This window comes from Ambystoma mexicanum, chromosome 10 (genome assembly GCF_040938575.1).
Source record: "Ambystoma mexicanum isolate Mex_15411 chromosome 10, UKY_AmexF1_1, whole genome shotgun sequence".
NCBI classification, from domain to species: domain Eukaryota; kingdom Metazoa; phylum Chordata; class Amphibia; order Caudata; family Ambystomatidae; genus Ambystoma; species Ambystoma mexicanum.
This window is the reverse complement of record NC_090932.1, coordinates 1,263,184,347-1,263,207,169: the sequence shown is the minus strand read 5'-3', so window position 1 is coordinate 1,263,207,169 and position 22,823 is coordinate 1,263,184,347. Positions and strand designations below refer to the sequence as shown.

At 47.3% G+C, this 22,823-nt stretch overlaps 1 protein-coding gene across 1 annotated transcript in view; it reads right to left on the bottom strand.

Annotated features, from left to right (window-relative positions):
- The window catches only part of LHX5 (LIM homeobox 5), a 60,125-nt gene that overhangs the window by 4,688 nt on the left and 32,614 nt on the right, over positions 1-22,823 (bottom strand). Inside the window, exon 4 of the mRNA XM_069619228.1 lies at positions 21,935-22,100. Within this exon, the coding sequence (XP_069475329.1) occupies positions 21,935-22,100 (166 nt within the window). The remainder of the gene's footprint in view (positions 1-21,934; positions 22,101-22,823) is intronic.

Below are 22,823 nucleotides of genomic sequence, written 5' to 3'. Positions count from 1 at the left end.
CATATGTCACCCCCACTCCAAATACAAACAGATGTGTACGTGCTGTTTGGAATCACGCGTTCTACCCAATTGTTTTATCTCACCTTAAAGTATAGCGCTCCGAAATAAGTCATCCTTCTAAAACATGTCATGTCATATCAATTCACTGCTTACATGCTTAGACCCACGACCCACCGGCGAGAGACACATATTCTATCTGTCCATGTATCCATCTATCGATTTATCCATCCATCGGAGGGGCAAGTGTGCAAGTCAAGCATTAGTTCGTACACTCTGTGGGCGCATGGAACCTTGCCAAGCACACACCCTCAAAGGAGGCTAATACTCACACGCGGGGCTAGGGTCGGCTTGCTTTATCAGTCATAAAAATAGTAACGGGGCACGCCGTCTCAGACACGCAGCGTCCCATTTATTTATTTATTTAGCATGTGTTGCGAATGCACCCACATGCACTCACAGGGCCTTTGAAAAAGCACACAATACCCCCCCCCCCCCACACACACACAGTCACGCACACAAGCACCATTCTCTACTCAAGCATGCACTCTGCCACATTCACACACACCCCGCAAACTTGACCGCACTTCTGTTCTTTTTACATAAACTAACTAACGTGACAACACGTGCACTTTAAAAAAAAAATACAACATACACACCCGTCTTATATAATTCATGCTGCCACCGCGGATAGGCATCGGATTCTATTAAAGCCGGTGTGGTTTATTGCTTTGAAAAAAAGGAAGCTGTGTTGATTTATGGTTTGTATAAAAACAAATCAGACGAGACATTAATTGCACTGTTTTTGAGGCAGGAAAGCGAATGCGATTAAAAGAGTCTGTCTGACTACCGAGAGAGGCATGTCTTTGGAGATGTGACGCTATACACACACGCAGAGTACGCATCTTGTGCACGGGGACCGTCGCCATTTCACCGAGAGCGCTGAAGTTCGGCTCGGCCCGTGGCTATGTCGATACGCAGTATTTCTCGTGGACAGTTATTTCCCGGTAACATACCTGGGCAGGTTACGGTGACATAACAGTATCGTGCAGACTCAGCGTTAATGTTGACAATACTTATTCATTCGCAGAGTAGAAGGGCATTAAAGCATTGCAGGGGCCGAGCCGCAGCGTTCCTACACCCCCCAGACTTCCCGAATCTGTCCAGATCGCCGATATATCCGGACGTCTGGTTCCATTATAACCTGCCGGAAAACAATGTTGCTGGCCTTCGATGTGGGGGGCAACCAAGCAAATCCGACTTGCCGCGTTGCCCCCCCCCCGCCCCCTGCATCGCCCCACACGGCGGGGGCGTGTATATGTGTGTGTGGGGGGGCGTGTCTGTGTGTGTGTTTGGGGCGGGGGGCAATAGATCCTCGACAAAGAGTAGCTGCGCGCAATTTTGCTATTTTCTATGCATTGTGTTTTGTTTTTTAATGTCGGCATTCTGGGGGCAGGGGAATAAACAAACAGAAGCACAGAGAAACAAACAGAGGGATCTCGCCGGGCGGGGATATGGTGGGGTAGGAGGGGGCACATGAAAGCCGGGAGCGCTCGCTCTGTGACAGTGACCTTCCGTATGCTCGCGGAGTTTGGCGGTAATTGGAACAAATGCCGCATGAATGAGGTACAAAAGAGGGCAGCTGTAGCTTTGTTCAGCTCCGCAGATTGGGGAGGGATGGAGGTGGGGGGGGGGGGGGGTGTAGGGGAGGGGAGTCTTGTCCCGGGCACCTTGCACAATGCCAGGCTTTCCTCGAATTCTGCAGGGAGCAGGGCTGGCTTTGGAGAGGCGCGTGCGCGCGTGTGTGTGTGTGTGGGAGACTGATGCACACGCGAGGGTGCGCTTTGTGTTTAAGCGTGTACATTTAATGTACGTGTACATCTGACTTACGTGTGCGCGAGTAACGGTACATAGATGCGTGTGTGAGCATATTCGTGAGGGAGCGAGTGTGGGCGAGTGTGCGTGCGAACATGTCCATGATTGGTTGCCGGCGCCTGAAAATGTGCGTGAATTTGCAAGTATGCCTGTGTAAGAGCGCACGTGTGTGCACGCGAATAGATGCAGAATTCTGCGAGCGCATCGCCTACTCGTGGGTTTGTGTTTAGGTGGTAGACAGCACAGGCTAGTTTGCATCTGAGTGTGTAGGCTTGAGTATGCATAGTTAAATATGTTTGATGGTGTTTGCGTTTGTTAGAGCGTGTGTATGCGTTTTTGAGGGGTGGTGGGGGGCGAGCGTGTGTCACGGTGGGAGTGTAAGCTTCAGTGTGATTAGCGTGCATGTATGCGTATAATTTGGCGCCTCTGATGACGATTGGTGCCTGTACATGGGTTTGGTTATATGGTGTGTGTGAACCTGTGTGCTGAAGCAGAGAATATACGCGCGGTTTTCTGTACGTCACTGTGTCCATGCGTGAGCTGGGGTTAAGACCTTCTACGACACTTGAAAGAGCGTCGAGTAAATGGGCTGCGGTGGAGCGGCACCACCAACCCTCCCCCAATCAGATCTCCGGAAAAGCTGCCAGAAATCATAGCAGGACACCCGCCCCCTCCCACACACTTTCCTTGTGTCGCCTTGTGGGATTCCTGCCCCTTCCCGGCTCGGCAGGTCCAAAGGACGCGTTTCTTATCGACCCGCACAGGGGATTTCATACGCATACATTATCGGCAGCCCGTTGGGCCTATAGGGGGTGGAGGGGGGGGGTGGTCGGATCTATGAAGACCGCGAAAAGCTGTATCCCGGAGAACCGCGACAGGACCTGGGGACCAACTCCGAAGTTCACGGAGGGAGCAGATTAGGGCATGGTACCTCGTGACGTCACTGCACTTTCAAAACACCACAAAGGCTGCCTCTTTAACAAGCGATTCTCACGTCAATGTTCGGTTTGAGGGACACAGTTGCCTTTTCATGCATAGCGCTCAGAATAAGTCCATCTCAGTGTATACTCATGGCACCATATGTGTAAATGGAAAATGAATAATCAAAACACGAGACATTTGCTGGAACTCGTGTCAGTAAGTATATATAACTCACAGACGCCCAAGAAAAAAACAACCCTAGTATGGATGGTTCAGTTAGCAGACGTGCAGCTCAAACAAAAATGGTAGGGCAAAGCAAGCACTGTTCTGCCAAGTCTGGCACACCTGGGAGTCTTTCTATTAATTTAATAGCAGAGCCAACACACACATTGTGCAAATAATGACAACCCGGCTCTCTTGCAGCCTTGTACACACTTTCTTTCCCCTGGCTCTCTCACACCCTCCACTCAAGAACATGTGCAGCAACAATGTCACAAAAATATAATTTCTTGCAATAAAATGTGCTTTTTGTAATGCTGCAAAATGTCTTGCCTGCTAACTTTGCAAAAATAGAAAGATCAAAGGCAACCAGACAGGAGACCAGGACCCCTCTTCATCTTTTATGTTATGTAAGGAACACTTACAATATATGATAGTGTTTTGCCAGGAAATGCACATTTTGTGAAAAACTAGACCATTTGTATGGGTGCACAAGACATGACTGAATAAAAAGCAGACCCGGCTAGGGGTTCTCCCCTCAGAACACCCCACTAGGGGCGCTTCCCCAGAACACCCGGCTAGGGGAGCTCCTCCAAAAACCCGGCTAGGGGCGCTCCCCCAGAACACCCATTTATTTCGTGTAAAATGAGTCTCACGATCCCTTTTCTGGAGGTTTGCCACACAAGAATCAAGGCCCCAGGGAAGGGGCCCCACTGTAACCTCAATGATTGCCAGCCAGCGATCCAACACTCTAAACACTGTGCCACTTTAAGGACGAGTTTGTCAGGAAAAGACCCCCATCCCTCCAAAACCGACAGCAACAGGAGTGACCCCTCAAAAGAAATCTATAGTATTTTCTTAACTCAAACAGTGCTTTTGTGAAAGGGAAACAGATACACAGGCAGATCCACTCGGACACAAACCGAGTGTCAGAAGTAGACGGCAAAGGCCCCGTGAATCCATCCACCCGACATCCACAAAGCAACAGGCCCTGAACTTGTCAATACTTTTAAGGTTGCAGATTACCCAGAGTCACCCTTGGCCAATGGCATGGCTGGTTTGGCCATAGTCTGGTGCAACTCATTGGTGTCCTTCGTTCGGTAGCAAGGCGATGTTCTAGAACGTTGACTGAGACAACATTTGCAGTTTGTGTTGAGGCATGGTGACACTATAACCTCTTCACGCAGGGCCTTTACCTGGGAGAGTGCTGGGCCAGCTGGGACACATCACATATCCTCTGGTGGGGCTGAGCTTCAAGAGGTAAGGAGTGGATCTGCAGCTACGCACCGTGGGCTGGTCGGCATTTCCCAGCAGCACCTTTACAGTTACACGGTGGACCTGCCTCTGCGCTCGGTGGGATGGCTGGCATTGGTCAGCAGCATCTTTAAAGGTACGGTGTGGACCTGCATCTGCACTTAGGCATTGTGGGAAGTCCAGCATAGTCCAGCTGCACCTTTATAGGTGAGGAGAGAACCTGAACATGCATCTGTGGCCTGGAGGATAGCTCAGGGGCAACACACTTGTGAAAGCAAGACAACGCATAGCAGCACAGGTTCAAATCCCGGTCTCGTGTTATAATAGAGCACATATAATTATAACCATTTGCTGGTTGTCGCCCTGCACCATAATTTGCCTGGTTATTCTCCAGCGTTTGCCAGTTTCCCACCCTATGGTCAGAGTCCAGAACAGGGGAATGGAATGGAGGGAGTGAAAGTGTAGCAAGGCTATTGGTGGTTGTCAGGGTTCATATCAGTCCATGTGTACATTCCTGATGGTGTCATTCTAATTTTGCAGAGGAACATGGTAGATGCCTGTCTCATGGTTCTCACTGGGGAGCTGGGATTCCAGTAGAAACAGTAAAAGGCTACTGACACTGGGCCTGGATGCTCAGGTACAACAGAAACAGGTGATCCCGGGGAAGACCAAGCGCATCTCCCCGTTCAGGCTGTCGGCTCTCTCAGACCATGGAGAGGGGGGCGGAGCCCACTGCATTTTTTAGCTGGATGTGGTTTTCGCCATTTAAGGAGGGGGTACTGGACCACGAAGTGCCACCGCGAGTTTATGTTACGAGTTGTGCAGTGGTTTCAGTGATCTCTGTTTGAAATAAGTAATTTGTTATGGTTCATTAACCACGCGGACAAAATGTTTTGCACATTAAGATGTGTTTCATGTGTTAAGTTGCTCACAATACTCAGTTCCTCTCAGGTTTATAATTGCACTCCTGACTGAAGCCACTCTGGCTCCTGCGCCAGCTAGCGCGCGCTGTCTGCTGAGATCTGGGCACATGTCTCCTTCATTAGTGAGAAGCAGAGTGTGGTTGAGCTGTCTCAAACAATTAGCAGGGCTGTCTAAGTCCTCTCTCGGACCACCTGCCCCAGAACACCCCGGGCTTCTCTCTCCACTTCCAGACGTACACTGAAGAGCTGAAAACGTACCCAAAAGGCAGTGATCCTCCATGCATTTCTGAACTTAGAACACCTGGAGACTGCCCCTGGGTGGTAGGGGTGCGCGGTATAAATCAAAATAACCATACTTACAGGGCAGCGGCTTGGTACTGGCCATTCAGAGTAAGGCTCTTTCAGGCTGAATAACCCATATACTGGGAATGGGATGGGCGTCAGTAAGAGAAAAGGGATTTATCTTTGTAGAGCAAAGCTGCATTTGCCTGCACTTTACCAGTGGAGCTCTGCTGGCAGGCCTGCAAACGTGCATGGAGTAGACTCCATGGATTAGGTGTGCAGAAGAACACCATGGATACCCAGAAGGATTTACCATGTCAATTCCAGATTTTAGCTAGGTCTAAACTGAGGTTCTCATCAGTAGTAGGAAGAAGAGGTGTGCACAATCTTCAGGCATCCCTCCAGCGACATGTTGTGAGGTCCTTGGTTCTTCTCTTGCTTGAGCATCCTGAGGGACCCAGGGTCGTGCGTTCCGCTCTAGCTTGAGTGTCCTGAAGGCAGCCACCTTTTGTCATGGCATTGCTCATCCAGGACAAGATAACTCCGGCAAGAAAATAGAATCCTCTAAGCTGAGGTACTAGATCCTGATTCCCTTCCCATCAGAAGTATTATAACTAGGTGCATACAGGCTACAGGCATCACTTCTGCAAGATGTGGTGAGATCCAAGGACCTGGGTTCCCCTCTTGCTTGAGTGTACGGAGGAATCCAGGGTTCTGGGCTCCTCTTTTGCTTGAGCATCCTTAGGGAAGCCATGTTCTTCATCACATTGTTCCTCCTTGACAGGGATAACCCCAGCAGTAAGAACAAATCCTTTAAGCCGAGGTTTTAGATCCTGCACCTCTTCCCATCAGTAGTAGGAAGACCAGGTGTGCGTCCTTGGGGATCCAGGGCCCTGGGTTCCTCTATTGCTTGAGGGTCCCGAGGGTAGCCCCTTCAGCATCAAATTACTCCCCATGGACAGAGATAACTCCAGCAAGAAGAAATCATTGTCTAACCTGAGGTTCTAGATCCTGCACCTCTTTCCATCAGTAGTAGGAAGACCAGGTGTGCACAGGCCTCATGCATCCATCCTGCAGCATGTGGAGAGATCCAGGGTCCTGGAATCCTGTCTTGGTTGAGCATTCAGAGGGATGCCACCATGATCATCAAATTACTCCTTCTGGACAGGGGTAACTCCAGCAAGAAGGAAGTATCCACTGAGGCATCCTTGGGGTTCCTTTCCAGGGATTCGGAGCAGTAGCTTTTGCTTGAGCTGATGGACAGATTCCAACAACCTGAAGCTTTCTTCTTGGCCTTTGGCCAATTGAAGTTGGTCCAAGAAGCACCCATTGCTAATTGGGGAACAGAGTCCTTGGTTCAAATAACTTGCTCCGATTGTGCCAGGGCTTTGATTGCCATCTAGCCTGTCCGTTTAAGGCCATGCAGTCGCCAAGCTAATCTACACTGGGCACGCCAAATTCAACTGTGCTTTTTACAACTCTTCAAAAAGAAACCTTGAATTACATTTTTTCTCTGAACCCTGAACATTTGGTTATCCACAGAATGGTTCAGTTTCAGAAACTCTTGATATCTGGGAATTGGAAAACCACTCCCTGCCACACAACAAGAGAGCCCTGTAAGTAACAGCACCAAGGCGACTCTCATTATTATCTATTTGATCTTTGGCTTGCACGCTTCAAATCCCATTGCATTGTGTATCTTTTCCCACCATTGCAGATACATATTTTAAGGATTTTTTTTAAATTCGAAACTATTCGAACGGTCGATCAGTCGTATATATTTACATTACACCCTCCAAACTCTCCTCAGCGAGGCCTTCACACCCTGCTCTCCACCACCAACGTCAGCCGTGTGAGTTTGATTGCTTAATCTGTTAAACCAACTTAATCTGAAAATGAGACTGGACAAAATACAGTGAGTCATAGCCCCATGGCAAGTAGGCAGCACTTTTAGGCCATACAGGCGCGGTACCGGTGGAGAACATCGCCAGACCTGTGACCGGATCCACTGCCGAAGCAGCTTAGGCCGCCATATCATGCCTTCGATTCTGGTGTGGGACAATATTGTGAGGTAAGGGCAGTGCGGCAGTGCTAAGGGTGCATATGATATCTGCCTGCCCTCTATTTGAACTTTTGACGACCTTGATAACTAAGATGTAATTGTTCCTACCACACCACCCTGCTGCAAAATGTGTTGTGTTCATTGTTATTCTGCAGCTTTGTTGATGAATGTTCTCCTATGTGTGATGTGCAATTTTTTTTATATTGCTCGTGCACTCAACAAAAGAAACCAATTTCAGGTGCCGTTATTTCTTTAAATCCTCCTCAACCCCCTCTCCCCCCCCCCGACCCCGTTTTCGAATGTTAGAATGGCCGCTGATGTCTTTGGAAAACTGGCTTAGTGTTTCTGGTCTACTGGAAACAACCCTTTGCGCCCAGGGGTTTAGGGTGGGGCTGCATCTTGATTAGATGTTACCGTAGGTGTCTGAATGTCCTGGGCCATCCCACTTTAGTGTGGTGTGGCATCTCAACCCCTATGGAGGTGTACTCTTGAAATGTTTTGGAAGGGACACACTCACCTACGGAGGCGGAACCGTCTGCCAATCTTTGGAGGTTGAGAGATCATTCCCTCTTGTTGAGACAGTGTGCAGGGGTTCAGGGGAGCCATCCGGGTTTCTGTGGTGGGGAGCCCACAAGAAACTAATGTGAGGACAGAGGCACACCTAGTGCCCTTTTTGCCAAATGCAAATGGGATGGGCATCATATTATCCCTTAAAATGTGTAATAAAGTCTGGGAGTAAACAGAATACCCCAAACAATTCCATTCTGCTGTTGTCATCTCTTATGGTATGGTAATGTTTATTTGTAAAGCACCTATACACAAGACAAGCGTTTCAAAGCGCTCAAGGAGGGAGGGAACAAGGGGAAAAACAACAGTCATTCAGAGCTCTTCAATTTCTGAATGATACAAGTCTGCACAGGCAGAGTAAGTGCATACAGTACAGTTAACAGTGTAGATAACAGCAACTAGGTCTGACAACGATTCTGCAGTTTTTCCAAGTGCATTTAGGTGCCACCATGCAAGGAGGGGACACAAGGAAGATAGACACACGATCATCAAAGGCACAGTACGTTCAGATCATGCAAGTGCACAGAAGTTACAGGAGAGGTAGAAGGGAGAACAAGTTCAGGGGGGAGTCCAAGTGCTGCCAGTCAGTGAGAAACTGGGGTAAGTGCTGAGAGGTGCCACTCTCATGGGTCATTGACCAAGTGCAGTAGTAATGAGGCAGATGCAGGCCCAGAGGCAAGTGTGGGGACCTGTGGGACTCTGAGGTATACCCGGCGGCCAGTTAGCAAGCTGTGTGGAAAAGGAGGGAGGAGAAGGATAGAGCAGAGAGAGAGAGAGAGAGAGAGAGAGAGAGAGGTTAACGGGGTAGAGAGAGAGAGAGAAGGAAGAGGAGAAAAGGAATGTCTTAAGGAGTTTCTGGAACTTAAGGAGATCAGCCTCAAGACAGATGGCAGCAGGGAGGCCCCTGCTGAGGATAAAGATCTCCCTCCAGATCTCTGCTTGGAGAACCGGCTCACTCGCAGAAGGTTGAGGTAGATTAGCGGAGGGTTTGGGAAGGACAGTATTTAGGTAGGCATCATTGCAGATAGATAGGTCCCAGGCCCCAGAAAGCCTTGTGGACAATGAGAGTATCATGAAGTTGATCCTTTCAGCCACGGGGAGCCAGTGGAGGGATTTCAGCGCCGCAGAGATACAGTCTCTGGGCTTGAGGCCAAGGATAAGTCTCGTAGTTCTGTTCTGGATGATTTGGAAAGGGCGCAAAGCAGAGGCACGGAGGTTGAGAAAGAGGCTGTTGCAGTATTCCAGCCCATAGAGAACCAGGACTGTGGATACAGTGAGCTGCGGCAAGGTGAGAAAGGGAAGAGTATCCCTGAGGCGGTGCAGCTGGTAGTTGGACTTTTTGGAAATGTCCGAAATGTGAGTGGAGAAGCAGAGAGGGGAGTCAAAGATAACCCTAAGGTTGTTTGCCTCGCAGGTGGGTGCAGGCGCAGGGCCAAGGGAGGCCATCCAGATTGAGAGTGGGAAAGTGGGAGCAGGAGTTGCGATGCATACAATCTCAGTCTTACTGGCATTGCGGACAGACAGATATGAGCGTGGCAGAGGAGGTGGTTGAAGGTAGCCTGAATGAGAGTTGTGCGTCATCTGTATAACACTGGAAGTTAGAGGAGAAAGTGGCAATCACACATGCCAGGGCAGCCATGTAGATTTTAAAGAACCAGGGTGATCGGTTAGAACCCTGGGAGATGCCACATGTTGAAAGAGTGATAGTAGAGAGGAAGGACCTATGTTCCACCTGGGATGGGCGGTCAGAAAGGAAGGAGGTTAACCATGTCAGAGCCTGACCTGTGATTCCCAGGATGTCACAGAGACGTGCGATCAGGATGTTGTGGTTTACTGTGTCAAAGGCAGAGGAGAGGTCAAGAAGAATGAGGACAGAGGGGTTGTTAGTGTCAAGATTTGAGAGCAGGTCTTCACGGGTCTTCAGAAGAGCAGTGTCCATGCCTCTGGATGCTCTAAAACCAGACTGATGGTCGTGAAGGCAACCAGCAGATTCAGTGTGGAGGGTGAGTTGGGAGATAGCCAGCTTCTGCAGGAGTTTGCCCATGAAAGGGGTGATAGAGATGGAGTGGTAGTTTGCCAGAATGGAGGGGTCGGCCGAGGGTTTCTTAAGCAGAGGGTGCACAAAGAGGTGCTTAATAGAAGTTGGGAAAACTCCAGTGGCAAAAGAGAGATTGCAGAGATCAGCCAATGCTGGAGCAAGAGAGTCAATGTTGTCCTTAATGGTTTTGGAGGGGCAGGGGTCCACCTGTTTGGATGAGGCCTTCATAGACTGGACTTGTCTGGCGACCTCATCAGGTGTGATGGGAGTGAGAAAAGAGAGGAGAAGTGGTGGAGGACTCAAGGGAGGCTAAATAGGTGTTGGTATAAGATGTGGTGTGGGAGTGAGAGAGGAGAGGATGTCTTGCGTTTTTGTGGGGAAGTGTACAGCCAGGGTCGAGCAAAGGTCCTGGGTGGGTATGACGGAAAAGGAGGCTGCTGCAGGATTGGCCAGTTCCTTACAGACTTTGAAAAGATTAGCCATGTTGTTTGATGCAGCGGAGATGCAGGCTTGAATAAAGGCTCTTTTCTTGGTTTGGATGCAGAGTCGATATTGCCTTTGAAGGAGGCGGCAGGCCAGTTTGTCAGAGGGTCCTCCTGACGAATTCCATTTCTGCTCAGCTGCCCTATACTTGCGTTTAAGGGCAGCCAGATCAGAGTCGTACCAAGAGTTGCGCTTTTTGGAAGGCTTCAGTTGGACCATCATGACAGCGGGAAGAGTATCAAGGGTGTCATAGATAGAGAGATTGAAGTTAGCGAGGGCTGTGTCAAGGTTGGAGTCAGCCGTAGGAGTAGGAGGCGGAGAGTAGGTGGAGGCAAAGGCAGCTGCTTTCACTCTTTTCATGGCTCTGGTGACTTTGAAACCGAGTGGCTGCGCTGGGCGTGCCAATGGAAGAGGCGGGAGAGCTTCAAGTGTGAAGAGAGAAGAGTGTGGTCCATCCAAGAGAGAGAGGTAGTGAGAGGGATAGAGAAAGGAATGTCGGTAGAGATGAGAGCACCCAAAGTGTGGCCCGCTGTGTGTGTGTGTAGCCAGAAGGTAAGTTAGAGAGGAAGAGAGATTTGCATAGGTTGCGGAAAGGTCCTGAGGAGTCATGAGAGTCCAGATGTATGTTGGGGCCACCCAGCAGGAGGAGTTGAGAGGAGGAGGAGGGTAGAGAGGGGGCCAGGTGAGCCCATTCTGAGAGGAAGAGAGAATACTCCGGGTGGCCGATGGAAGGTGGCCATAAGGAGAGAAGATTTAGGTGCGAGTGAGAGCCTGCAGACTAGGCACTCGAAGGAGGAGTAGGCCTGAGTGGGGATGATGGATACAGGTATCCATTCTGGGAAGATCAACGCCACTCCCCCTCCTAACCCCTTGGGTCTGGGCAAAGAGAGGATCTTGTATCCATAAGGGAGGAGTGTGTCAAAGCTTGTGACAGAGCTGTCCTTGAACCATGTCTCTGTGATGGTGAGCACATCTAGATCCATGCGTTCAAGGATATTGCAGAGGTCAGACAAGTGTTGGACAGCAGAGTGCGAATTAAGCGTGGCAATATGGAGCAGCTTGCCATCTTGGAAGTTCTTCTGTGGGGGGCGGAGGGAACAGTGGTACCCCCCCCCCCCTCCGAGGGTGGCAAGAGAGCCAGAAGGATAGTGGAGGGTGGCAGAGGAGCCATGGCTGACAAGGGAGCCAAGCTAGTGATGAAAGGTGAGGGATCCTGTGCAGAGGAGGAGGAGGAGGAGGGCATAGCAGGCAAAAGAGTCTGTGCAGAGGTGGAGGAAGGCACAGCAGGCAAGGGAGCCTGACCAGAGGATGAGGAAGACACAGCAGGCAAGGGAGCCTGAGCAGAGGATGAGGAAGACACAGCAGGCAAGGGAGCCTGAGCAGAGGATGAGGAAGGCACAGCAGGCAAGGGAGCCTGAGCAGAGGAGGAGGGGGAAGGCACAGCAGGAAAATGAGTCTGAGCAGAGGATGAGGAAGGCACAGCATGCAAGGGAGCCTGATCAGAGGAGGAGGAAGGCACACCAGGCAAGTGACACTGAGCAGAGGAGGAGGAGGAAGGCACAGCAGGCAAGGGAGCCTGTGCAGGAGGAGGAAGGCACATCAGGCAAAGGAGCATGTGCTTTAGAATATTTTTCCTTTATACAATGGAAAATGTGGACCCTTAATATATCCACGTGTCAATCAAAGAACTAAACCTCCCAGAAAGAACAAACCAACTAAAAACCTCGCCCCTAAAAGGATTGTAGCAATTCTCAATTATATATCACCAATTAAATCACTCACAGCATCTTTCAACTCATTGAAGAAGGAAACATAACGTTCCAGAGATCACTGAAACATGGGTCATGGACCACTAGGCCATCAGAGTTACCACACTCCTTTCTGAAGAATTCAAAATCTGTGTCAATAATAAGGTAATGAAATAGGGGTGAGTATGACTGATCTACCTAGAGGAGATCCAAGTCACTCACTGATCAGTAGAGCTGGGCTCTGGCCTGACCCCCCTAGTGGGCCAGTGCCTGCTCAAAGCAGGGGCTGGCCGCAAGCCCCACCGAGTGCTCGAGCACTCCTTCAATTTTAAAAACAAGAAAAAGAAGGGTTCGTGTTTGCCTGTATTTCGGCCGCCTGACTACCAGCATCATGAGGGTCTAGTGAAGGCGCGATATAGAGCCGAGTCAAGGCACTGGGAAACAAGTGAATCACAACAGTAGAAAAAGAGGCCCTTCATGCTTCATGTTGAAACATGTCTGCTCAGCATTCTTTGCTCAGCATTCTTCCTTGCACTGTTAGGCATTTGTAGAGCAAGGTCATCTTTGACCTTGTCATGTTCTTGATATTCTGTTCTGCATTTTCTGCCTTGCTTTAGCTGTCCTACACGTTTATGTTTTGCTTCATGTGCTTAGCAAGCCTATTCAGGCAAGACATTTTTACAAATCAAGTCCATGCAGTGGCACAACACCATTGAGCTGACCGGGCTTCGGCACTCACCCCCTGAAATTTTGGGCTATGTTGACTCGACCGTGCTGACCTACAGAGCCGTGGCCGGCCAGAACTGGACACAGATGCTAAACGGCGCTTGGGCTTCGCTGTTAACAAAGGCCCTGCAATTACTAACGTAAGGCATTTAATTGTTAGCACCCGCTTTCACATGCATAATTTTTAAGGCAATTGAAATCTTGATGTGGGTTTAATACTTGTAGGCCAGGGGAGTGATTGGAAGGGTAGAGAAGAGACAGGTGACCACTCATTCTCACAGCAGTCCTTAAGTGGGTGCATTCAGACTTAAAGAATAGGGTTAACTACGTTTAACATTGTAGCTACACTAGAATAGTCTCAATAGAATGTGTATAGAAGTTAGATGCACCCCACACAATAAATTGGCCCTTCCCCCACCGTCTCTGAAGTTAGCACCTCTCCCAACATGTGGTGGGGTACCCCCCCTGAAATGTAGACTCCCACGCTACAATAATGTGTGTTCAGCTTTCAGGACACAGCTTGAATTCCTTAGCCCTTCATCATTCCAAGGTTAGTAAATTTGAGTACCATTTAATTAGGCAATAAGAGTACTTATTACCACACTCCTTAGAAGCTGTGGCATTGGACAGGCAGTGCTCTGCAGGAGTATATTTCTTTGTCTAGTTACCACGTTGACCGAGCTGGGTGAGCAGGGGCCGGCCACAAGCCCCACCGGGTGCTCGCCCACGTCTTCAATGAAAAAAAAAAATACGTGCTCGCCTCTGCCCCTATTCCCGCCGCCTGAGTGCCAGCATCATGAGGGTTTATTGAAGGCGCGATATAGAGCAGTCACGGCACTGGCCCGGGCACACCGGCGCTGTATGATGTTGCCGTCAACTCAAGTTATTCCATCTCATGGCCATCCCCGTCCCTTGCAATCTTGTTGTTTTCAATTGTGACATGGAGGCGGCGTGCAAAGTGCAGCAGGGCATCACAATCGGGTACCGGTTTTCGGGCACTGATCTTGCTTACATTCATTTGACATTGAAGTTGAAAATATTTGATAAGTGACACTCAGAAAATCGACCTTCATCTTTCTTATACTTTACATTGTACCATAGCTAGTAAGATAGCTCAGCAGGTTGAGCACTCACTGCTGGAATCTGTGTGTGATATGCAGGTTGCAGGTTCCCATCCTGGCCAGACCAACTCAGCCTTTCATCCTTTCCAGGCAGATTAATCGGTACCACCTTCGGTACACATTTATCAACATGCAAATATGTTGTGTGTACAGCGCTTTGAAGAAAGTGCTATAGAAATACATTCGTTTCATTTGGAATGGTCCAGTCACCAATGGTTTTGTGATTGAAAGAAGCTGTCAGGCCTTCGGTAGATAGCCTGGGAATGGGAGTTGTGTGGAAACGTTATTCTGTGCGTGATTGTTTTTCTTGCTGGATTATAATTTAGGTTCACTTAATAGCTGTATGATTACACTCCTAGAGTTTTCTGTCTGTTCCCTGGGTGGGCTTTATTGTGAATGACTGGTCTCTGGCCCTGTTCCCCGTAGCCTCCTCGCTCCAATAACCAGCTGTTGCTAAAATGCTGTATTCTATGTATTTTATGTTTACACTCTATGTTTACACTCAAGACCACTTCTTCTCCCATACCTTTTGTTGTGTGGAGACAGTGAGCATGGGCCACTCTTGAATATCAGTTTACAAACACATCAATCGTTCTCTGTTGCAGGACTTTGCATTTTTTTTCTGTTTGTACAAATCCCAGGGAGCCCATAGTGTGCTTTTTTAAATACACTTTTCCTGACATAGAGTTTGCAGCAAAATAGATTTACAAGAGTGACACTGAAAATGTGCACTTTAAAGCTCACCCTTTTCATATGTAACTGTCTCTTGCCATGCCATTGCTCTGTGGTATTATTGATGGTTTGTCACCTTCTTTTTTTACCCCGACACAGCCTGCCTTCCCTCGTTTTGTGTGGCCATTTTCTAGGCTCAGCTGGTGGTGGGCTCCTAGAGCCAGGCCTGACCCCCAGGCTTGGCCCTGGCTCCTCCTTCCCCATGAAATCTCTTGCTCCCCCTCCTCTATGGATCAGTGTCGACATCACACGTTCCTTTGAAAAGTTTCCATGCAAATGTCACATAAGGGAAACATACCAAGTGGTGCCAAGCAGTCTCTTATTTCTATATATTCTTTTATAGATTGCCTTAAACTTAATTGTAGAAACCACGCTAATTAATGCAATTTCTTGCATCACGTTGTAGGTGAAGAAAAGCACAGAATGACCAAAGAAATGCTGTCTCTGTAAACAAATCCCGAAGCCAAGTATGATCTTTCGCAAACCAGAACTTATGTGCTGAAGCCACTACCCCTGTAGAAGTGCCCAAAGACGTTACATGACGTGAAGTGGGACGAACCAGTTCCATTCTCAAGCAACTGAGCTACTTAACCACTAGGTGGTAATGTCTGCCATAGATTAGAGGCACTGTTATTAAAAAGATACGTCCTGTGGTAGTATGACACTTAAACCCAAGGCGTCAGAGCAATTTTTTTGTAATTGTTTAGCATAAAGTGCCAGAGTACTCTTTCTTTACTAGTCTTAATCCTTATCTGTACAAGTGTTTGTTATTGCACTAGTCACTACAAAAGGGGAGCACATGTCACTTTTTTGCAGTCATAATTACCTATGTGAATAAAGTATATTTTGTATATATTATCTTTCTGGTTCATTGCCTCTATCTATGGTATCAAAAGTACCCAATATCTATAGGGTATGCATGGATGGAGAGGTGTTGGCTTATGTCTATCTCAATCTGGAACTAACACCTTCATTTCTGAGCTCCACCTACAAGTTGCTCTGTTGTTAGGGTCTATTTTGTGTTATTGTGTCTTTGTTCCATGGACGATCTTCCCAACGTATTAAATCCCATCTTTTCTTCTCTGTCAACAAAAACATAAGGGCAACCACCATAGATATTCGATGTAGGCAACTGCCTCCTGGAAGCAACCATAGGGTTCCAGTCCAGATGTTTGGAACTTCAAGCAAGTAGCCACACATTCCAGTAATATAATGGTTTTCTTGACATTATTCTCTGTTTGAATTGCTGAGATTTGACAAAGGATGTCTGTTTTGGATTTTATATCCTGGCTCAGGGAACCCACCCACAGAGATGGGCATGCACTGTCTATGATCTGCTCAATTAATAACTTCCTCAAAGCTTCATGGCACACACCCCTTCCTTGGACAGACCCCCAAATAATACAGATCGAAAGGGATAACTCCACTAGTACCAAGAAAAACAACAAAAATGTGCTCTTGGATCAATGTTAGACCCATGAAAGAGTGATGAAAGATAAACTTAAAGAATCTTTAAAGCACCTTGAAATAAAGTTCATTGGCAATAAATTCCCTGACACTCTTTTGCTAACTAGCAATAGAGATAAAGGGAACTTTGGCTGTCTTGGCAGATGCAAAGCCAAACATGTATCAAATTGCCCATGCCTTGCTATGACTGTTAATGCTTTGTTATACCTTTAATGCCTTGTCGTTCCCTTTTCATGCTTGCTATGCCATGTTATGATTTGCTACATGTGGATTCAAGGTTGTGTGTGCTCCTCACCAACCTGCCCATCGATGTCAGCACGGACCCTTGCTTCAGTAACATGCTCAAATTCCATGTTCCAAAACATAGTATGCAGACCAACAAAGCAATCACACATGGAAATTGAACACCCTTCCAAACTACAAACATCTTAAGAGTACATCTTCACAACCAACTTAATATACCACAGCCCAGACCAATGAGTCCTAGAAAAAAAAGGCACACAAGACTCCCCTCCAGACATGAATACCTCTATGTTATGCACTCGACACAGGACACCCAGAAACAGAGCGGCACCCAGAGAACAGGCTACACGCATGCATTCATGGAACAGCAGAGCTATCTTGCATGTATCCTCTCTTCCCACTCACCTAAACCACACCCTTGTGGTGCCTGGAAACCAGGTAAGTGGCAGGAGTGCGTAGTAAAAGCCCAGTAACATAAGATACAAAAGGCCAACAAATGGCTTTGTTATGAAATAGCAGAAATAAACAAGACAATGTAGAAACCTAGAACAGAAATGGTGCAAATTACCAACTTCAGATGGCAAAATAACTTCTTTTATACGGAATAGAGGCTATTGACTAGATAATAACGAAAAGAAAAAAATCCTTTTCTGAAAAGCACACCACTTCTGCATAATGCAAATTGGCTCAGGTGATCAAAATTCACAGTGAAATGTCCAACTCCCTAAAATACAATCTAACCCTACACGATTGGCCAAGAAAATAGCTCCGGCCTTCCAAGAAAAAATGAAAAAGATTCTTAGTCAACATTACAGGATCAAGATCAAACAACTCCCCAATGAAAAGAATGTTCACACAAAATGCGCTACTGTTACAATGGTAAAAAAAAAAGATCTGCACTAGCTTACCCTTGCTCAGAAACCAAAATAAGACTCCGTAGTCACCATGGAAAGACCTTTCATGGACTTCTGCTATTCCACCTTGGAGCAGGGCAAATACCAGCTGTCTTGAAGCCGGCTAGCATCACGTGGATTGGGGCTGAGATGATAGCCCAGGAGCAACACGTTTGTCTTGGAAGCAAGACATCACATAGCAACACAGGTTTGAATCCCAGTCTCGAGCATAGCAACTGATCTCCGGTATTAAGCGTGTTATAAAATAACAATAATATATTGTATACCTCTTCCAAAAAATTATTACTGAATCGTAACCTTGACCACCACTGACCCATGTCCAACATGCCTTTCAGAGCCAAAAACATAGAAAATAGACAACTTTCCAACTAATAAACTATATAGAAGACCATAACCTATTCCTACGTTTTAAGTTAGACATCCATGCTAAGAAGGAAAGCACAGAAACAAGTCTTCTCCTATTTATGAAATAGAAAATAATGAAATACTTGGACAGTAGTTGTCCAGTCGTGATAACCCTGCTTGATTTAGCAGCAGCCAGGTACAATGCAGTAGACCACCAATGCCTGAGACACAGGCTTTACCATCAACTGGCTATAGAAGGTAACACACATACATGGCTAACTGACAACTTTACTGACCGCTCAACACATGTAAAACAACAGAGATTTCAAGTAAACCACGTGAAGACGGTATTTGCTGGATCGACCCTTTGAACGGACTCCCAGGTCAGAATCCTAATTTCTTTAATGAGACCTTTCCCTAGAGCATTGCAGATGTACCCTCTCCGAGCCCCTGTTTTTAAAGCAGCCCCAACCCTCAGTATGGGCACAGCCCCTTTCCCAGCAAAAAAGCAAACGCCCTGTGAGTCATTATTGATCAAACCCAGAGGTTTCTAAGCGCGGACCCGGGGATCGAACCTTTGGTGCTCAGTGTCGTTTTGCTTCCAAGGCGAGCATGTTGCCCCTGGGCTATCCTCCCAAGACTATCCTCCACGTGATTTCACCAACCCAAGACTTGTAGTGCTAAACTGGCTGCCAGTGAAGTAAAGAATATTTTTAAGACCCCATGGAGAATTCAACACAGTTTAGGAAATGGGGGGCCTGGCTACCTAGCTAAAAATCTCCATGCATTAAAAAGTACAACCCAAAAGGAACGCTGTCATCATTGTTGGGTTAGAAGCTGGTCACAGTGAAATGCAAGATGATCTGCCCTCGAGAAAGACCCCTGGGCAGGTGCAGGAGAAAAAATATGGACCAGACTAGCATGCTCCGTGCTCCCTCAGACAGAAATCTAACTATCAGATGCAGGGGCGGCATACAGCGCAGCGGACAAAACAAACCCCCCTTTAGGGCTCAAATCCTCTTGACTATGCAGTAACCTGTTACAGGCTCTCGATATCACCTCGCCTGTGACTTTAGAGAACAAGTGCATTTATACAATGCAGATGCCATCACACATGCTGTACTAACAAAGTCATGTCATAAAAGAAGGGTGACTTGATTGTTCCAGCTGTACTCCACCTCTACTGCCACCCTTTCTCTTTGCCCCCTATAGTCCTTTCCTGCCCAATGAGTTAGGTGAAGACTGCACATAATATTCATAAAGAAAACAACTTAGTGATAAGTACTTCATGCCTCACTCCAAAAAACCCCACCCAAAATAATCCACACTACCAACCACTATCCTAAGAGTACTGCATCATGCATCACTGCATAAAACATCACCCACAATCCACACCACTAACTACTTCCCTTAGAGCACTGCAACTTTCTGCACTACACAAAACACCATTCAAAATCAACAACACCAACCATTACTCAAAGAGCACTGCACCATGCCTCACTCCATAAAAGCTCACCAAAAATCCACTCCACTAACCACTATACTAAGAGCACTGCACCTCGCCTCGCTGCACAAAACACCACCCAAAATCCACACCACTCACCACTACCCTTAGAGCACTGCAACTTTCCGCACTCCACAAAACACAACCCAAAATCCACAACCAAAACCACTACTGTAAAAGTAATGCATCATGCCCCACTCCACAAAACACTTCCCAAAATCAATAACACTAACCACTACCCAAAGAGCACTGCACCATGCCTCACTCGACAAAACCCACCCAAAATCCACACCACAACTACCCTTAGAGAACTGCAACTTGCCACTCTACAGAAAACACCACCCACTATCCCCAACACAAACCACTACCCTAAGAGCACCGAACCATACAGCACTCCACAAAACACCACCCTAGATCCAAACCACTACCCTAACAGCATTGTACCTTGCCACACTCCACAAAACACCACACAACATCCGCACAACTAACCACTACCCTTAGAGCACTGCAACTTGCTGCACTCCACAAAACACCACCCTAAATCCACACCGCTAAACAATAGCCTAAGAATACTCCACCTTGCTACACTCCACAAAACACCACTCGAATTCCACACTTCTAACCACTACTCTAATATCTACGTTTAAATCCATGGCTGATAACCTTTTCACATATGGTGTAATTTAAAAAGCATTTTCAAGGTTAAGGAAGGGAGTAGAAACAAGCAGATAAAGATGCTCGCAACCGGCAGCAGAACATCCTGGCTTCTGGCGCTGTGCATGGACTTCCTTCCTGGGCCCCGTTGACCTGCCTGGACATTATATTAAGAGGAGGTGATAGGGTTGGTGGTACCACTGACCACGCCTTCGCAAATAAGGAGGGGGCCAGCACAGTGACGCCAATGGAATTTTGGAAGGTGCCTCATGAGAAACAGAGTTGCTTCCAAGAGACAAGAAAGAGCGCTGCGAGCGGGAGGTGGAAGGCGGAGAGAAGGGCAAGTAGGTAACTAAGCAAGCATAGAGGGAGCGTTCACAGAATCTGCACTTTCCTGCCCCTCGCCCCTCCCCCGCAGGAAAGGTGGAAGCAGGGCATACGTGCTACCAAATTCCTAGGTACGCTTCTGAACCCCGGGCTAAAATAAATCTGACCAAGTGTCCGCCACCAGTTTCAGGTGGGACGCCAAAGTTAATAAAAGTACACATTTGTAGCCATGAGCCTGCCCTATGTGCATCATTGCATGCGTTTTCTATCTACAATCCGAATATATAGCATCCATTTAAGTTCCTGGATGGGTATTCCTGCAAGGAAGCTGCACTGTGCCCAGACTATGGGTTTGGACTGTGCACTACTATGGGTTTGGGCCCCACTACTTGCATCAGAACAGGCTTCGGATCCATTTTAAATAAATGAAACACATCGGATCAGACCCAACGGGGTGCCGACCTACTCAGACTGGATTATTGGATCCATCCCTGCAATTGAACCATACGACGGTATCTACCACTTGCATTTCCAAAAGCCTTGCAAGTGGAGGACAGGCAGAATTTAAGTACAGTTCCTTTGAGAGATCTTTTAGACCAGGACATTAACCACTGAAATGTGGTGTTATTGGCACTGACACCAAATCAAATAGAGGAAGTGCGCGGAGGAAGACCTTTGTAAGGGTCCAAACATGTGTTGGCTGCCCATTAAAGTTATTACACTTTTGAAATGTTGGCGCATATATTATGTTAATGGGACTTGAATCACTATTTATTGAGTTTTGGTGAGATGTGGCGCACATGGCCACACTGTTGAATTTACTTACTGTCCTGTGATCCTGGGCTATGGTCGCATTATCCTGCTGACCAATGCTTGCCGACTTATGACATTAAAATGTGGTGTTCACAAATAAGATAGCTCAAACTATATATCTTGGTAGATAGCTCAACTTGGTATTAGCCCTCCTCGAATAAAATGTATTTATTTATTTATTTGTGGGGGTTCTTATCAAATTTATATTTACACTTGTGGGGTTCTTATCCAATTTATATTACGAAATGTGTGGAGTTTTATAGGAAATGTAGATACATTTTTGTAAGGGTCAATTACATTTATTGGGGTTTAATGAAATGTAGTTCAGGGGCGTTGAAAAGAGCTAGGGCCACCTATCACTTTAACGCTCGATGAGAAGATTCCCACCCCACTATTATTTATTAGCAGAATGTAGGGTGGGAGTGGTCATATAGAACAAAAATTGAATTTCTGCAGAAGGGCAGGAGAACTCTTTACTTTTCTAAGCATTCAATCCACACAATCCATAAGAAAATGCCAATAAATCTTACACTCTAAATAGGAAACACCCACACTTTTTTTACTGTTTTGCATAGGATGTAAGATCCCCTGTGATGCCAATTTACGACAAAACGTGTGTACCATTCTAGTCGACTTTAAACAGGATTAGGAATATCGCTATACTGCCCACCCTCCCGAGAAGAGATCTCACACAGTCACGCAGCGAATATGGCGCTTACCTCCATAGTAACTGTAGGGCGTGGAGCCCAGCATCTCAGACTCATCCAGCCGGCCACCGAGGGGGCGCATTCTCCTTGGACTTCTGAAGAAAGCATGCCGCCGGGCTCCCAAGGCGCTCAATTGCTTCATACGCCGCTCCTTGGACCGTCTGTTCTGGAACCAAACCTGGGATCCACAAGAAAGAACCCAGATGTTACGAAGAGGATGGCGCAGTGCTTAATTTTTCCCTGCCCTCCTCAAATGTCCACATTGCATCTTCTCATTGGCCAACATGTGAGAATAGTAATGATGAAATTGAGTACAGTTTGTCTTGACTCATGAAAGAAAATACTTTCTAGATTGCATGAATGAGAAAGGTACCAGACTTGACCAATCGCCCCAGTATCACCTTGGTCGCAACAGTAGCTCCCCCAGTTGAGACACACTTCCTGCACCCAACGGCTGCACATCCCTGCAATCCCTGTTACATGCATGAATAGCCCCTGTGTTGCTTAGCTATTGATATAATGTCCCAGCCAGAGAATGCTGTACATGGATCCGGGTCTCCTGTGCCTCTGAGTCTCAGAAATGCCCCAGTAAGGATTGCTCAGGGTCTTGCTGGCCCCAGAATTGGAAACATACTCCCCCAATTTCCCAAAATTAGGATCAGGAGGACATCATGGGTTCCTGCTAAATTTATTGTGATCCATCTGTGAACCTTTGCTGGGCACTTTCTGGAGACGTACTCTTCTGTGTACGGCAGTTTTCACCCTTGACAGAGTGGTCTATGGGGGCCACATTCAAGTTACATAAAAGTGCCCTGTTATTTCAGTACATTCCATCTCTCCCAATCCCAGAGTGGCCGGTGTTGCTGCGTCTATCAGCTGTTTCCACTAAGAAACTGCCAAT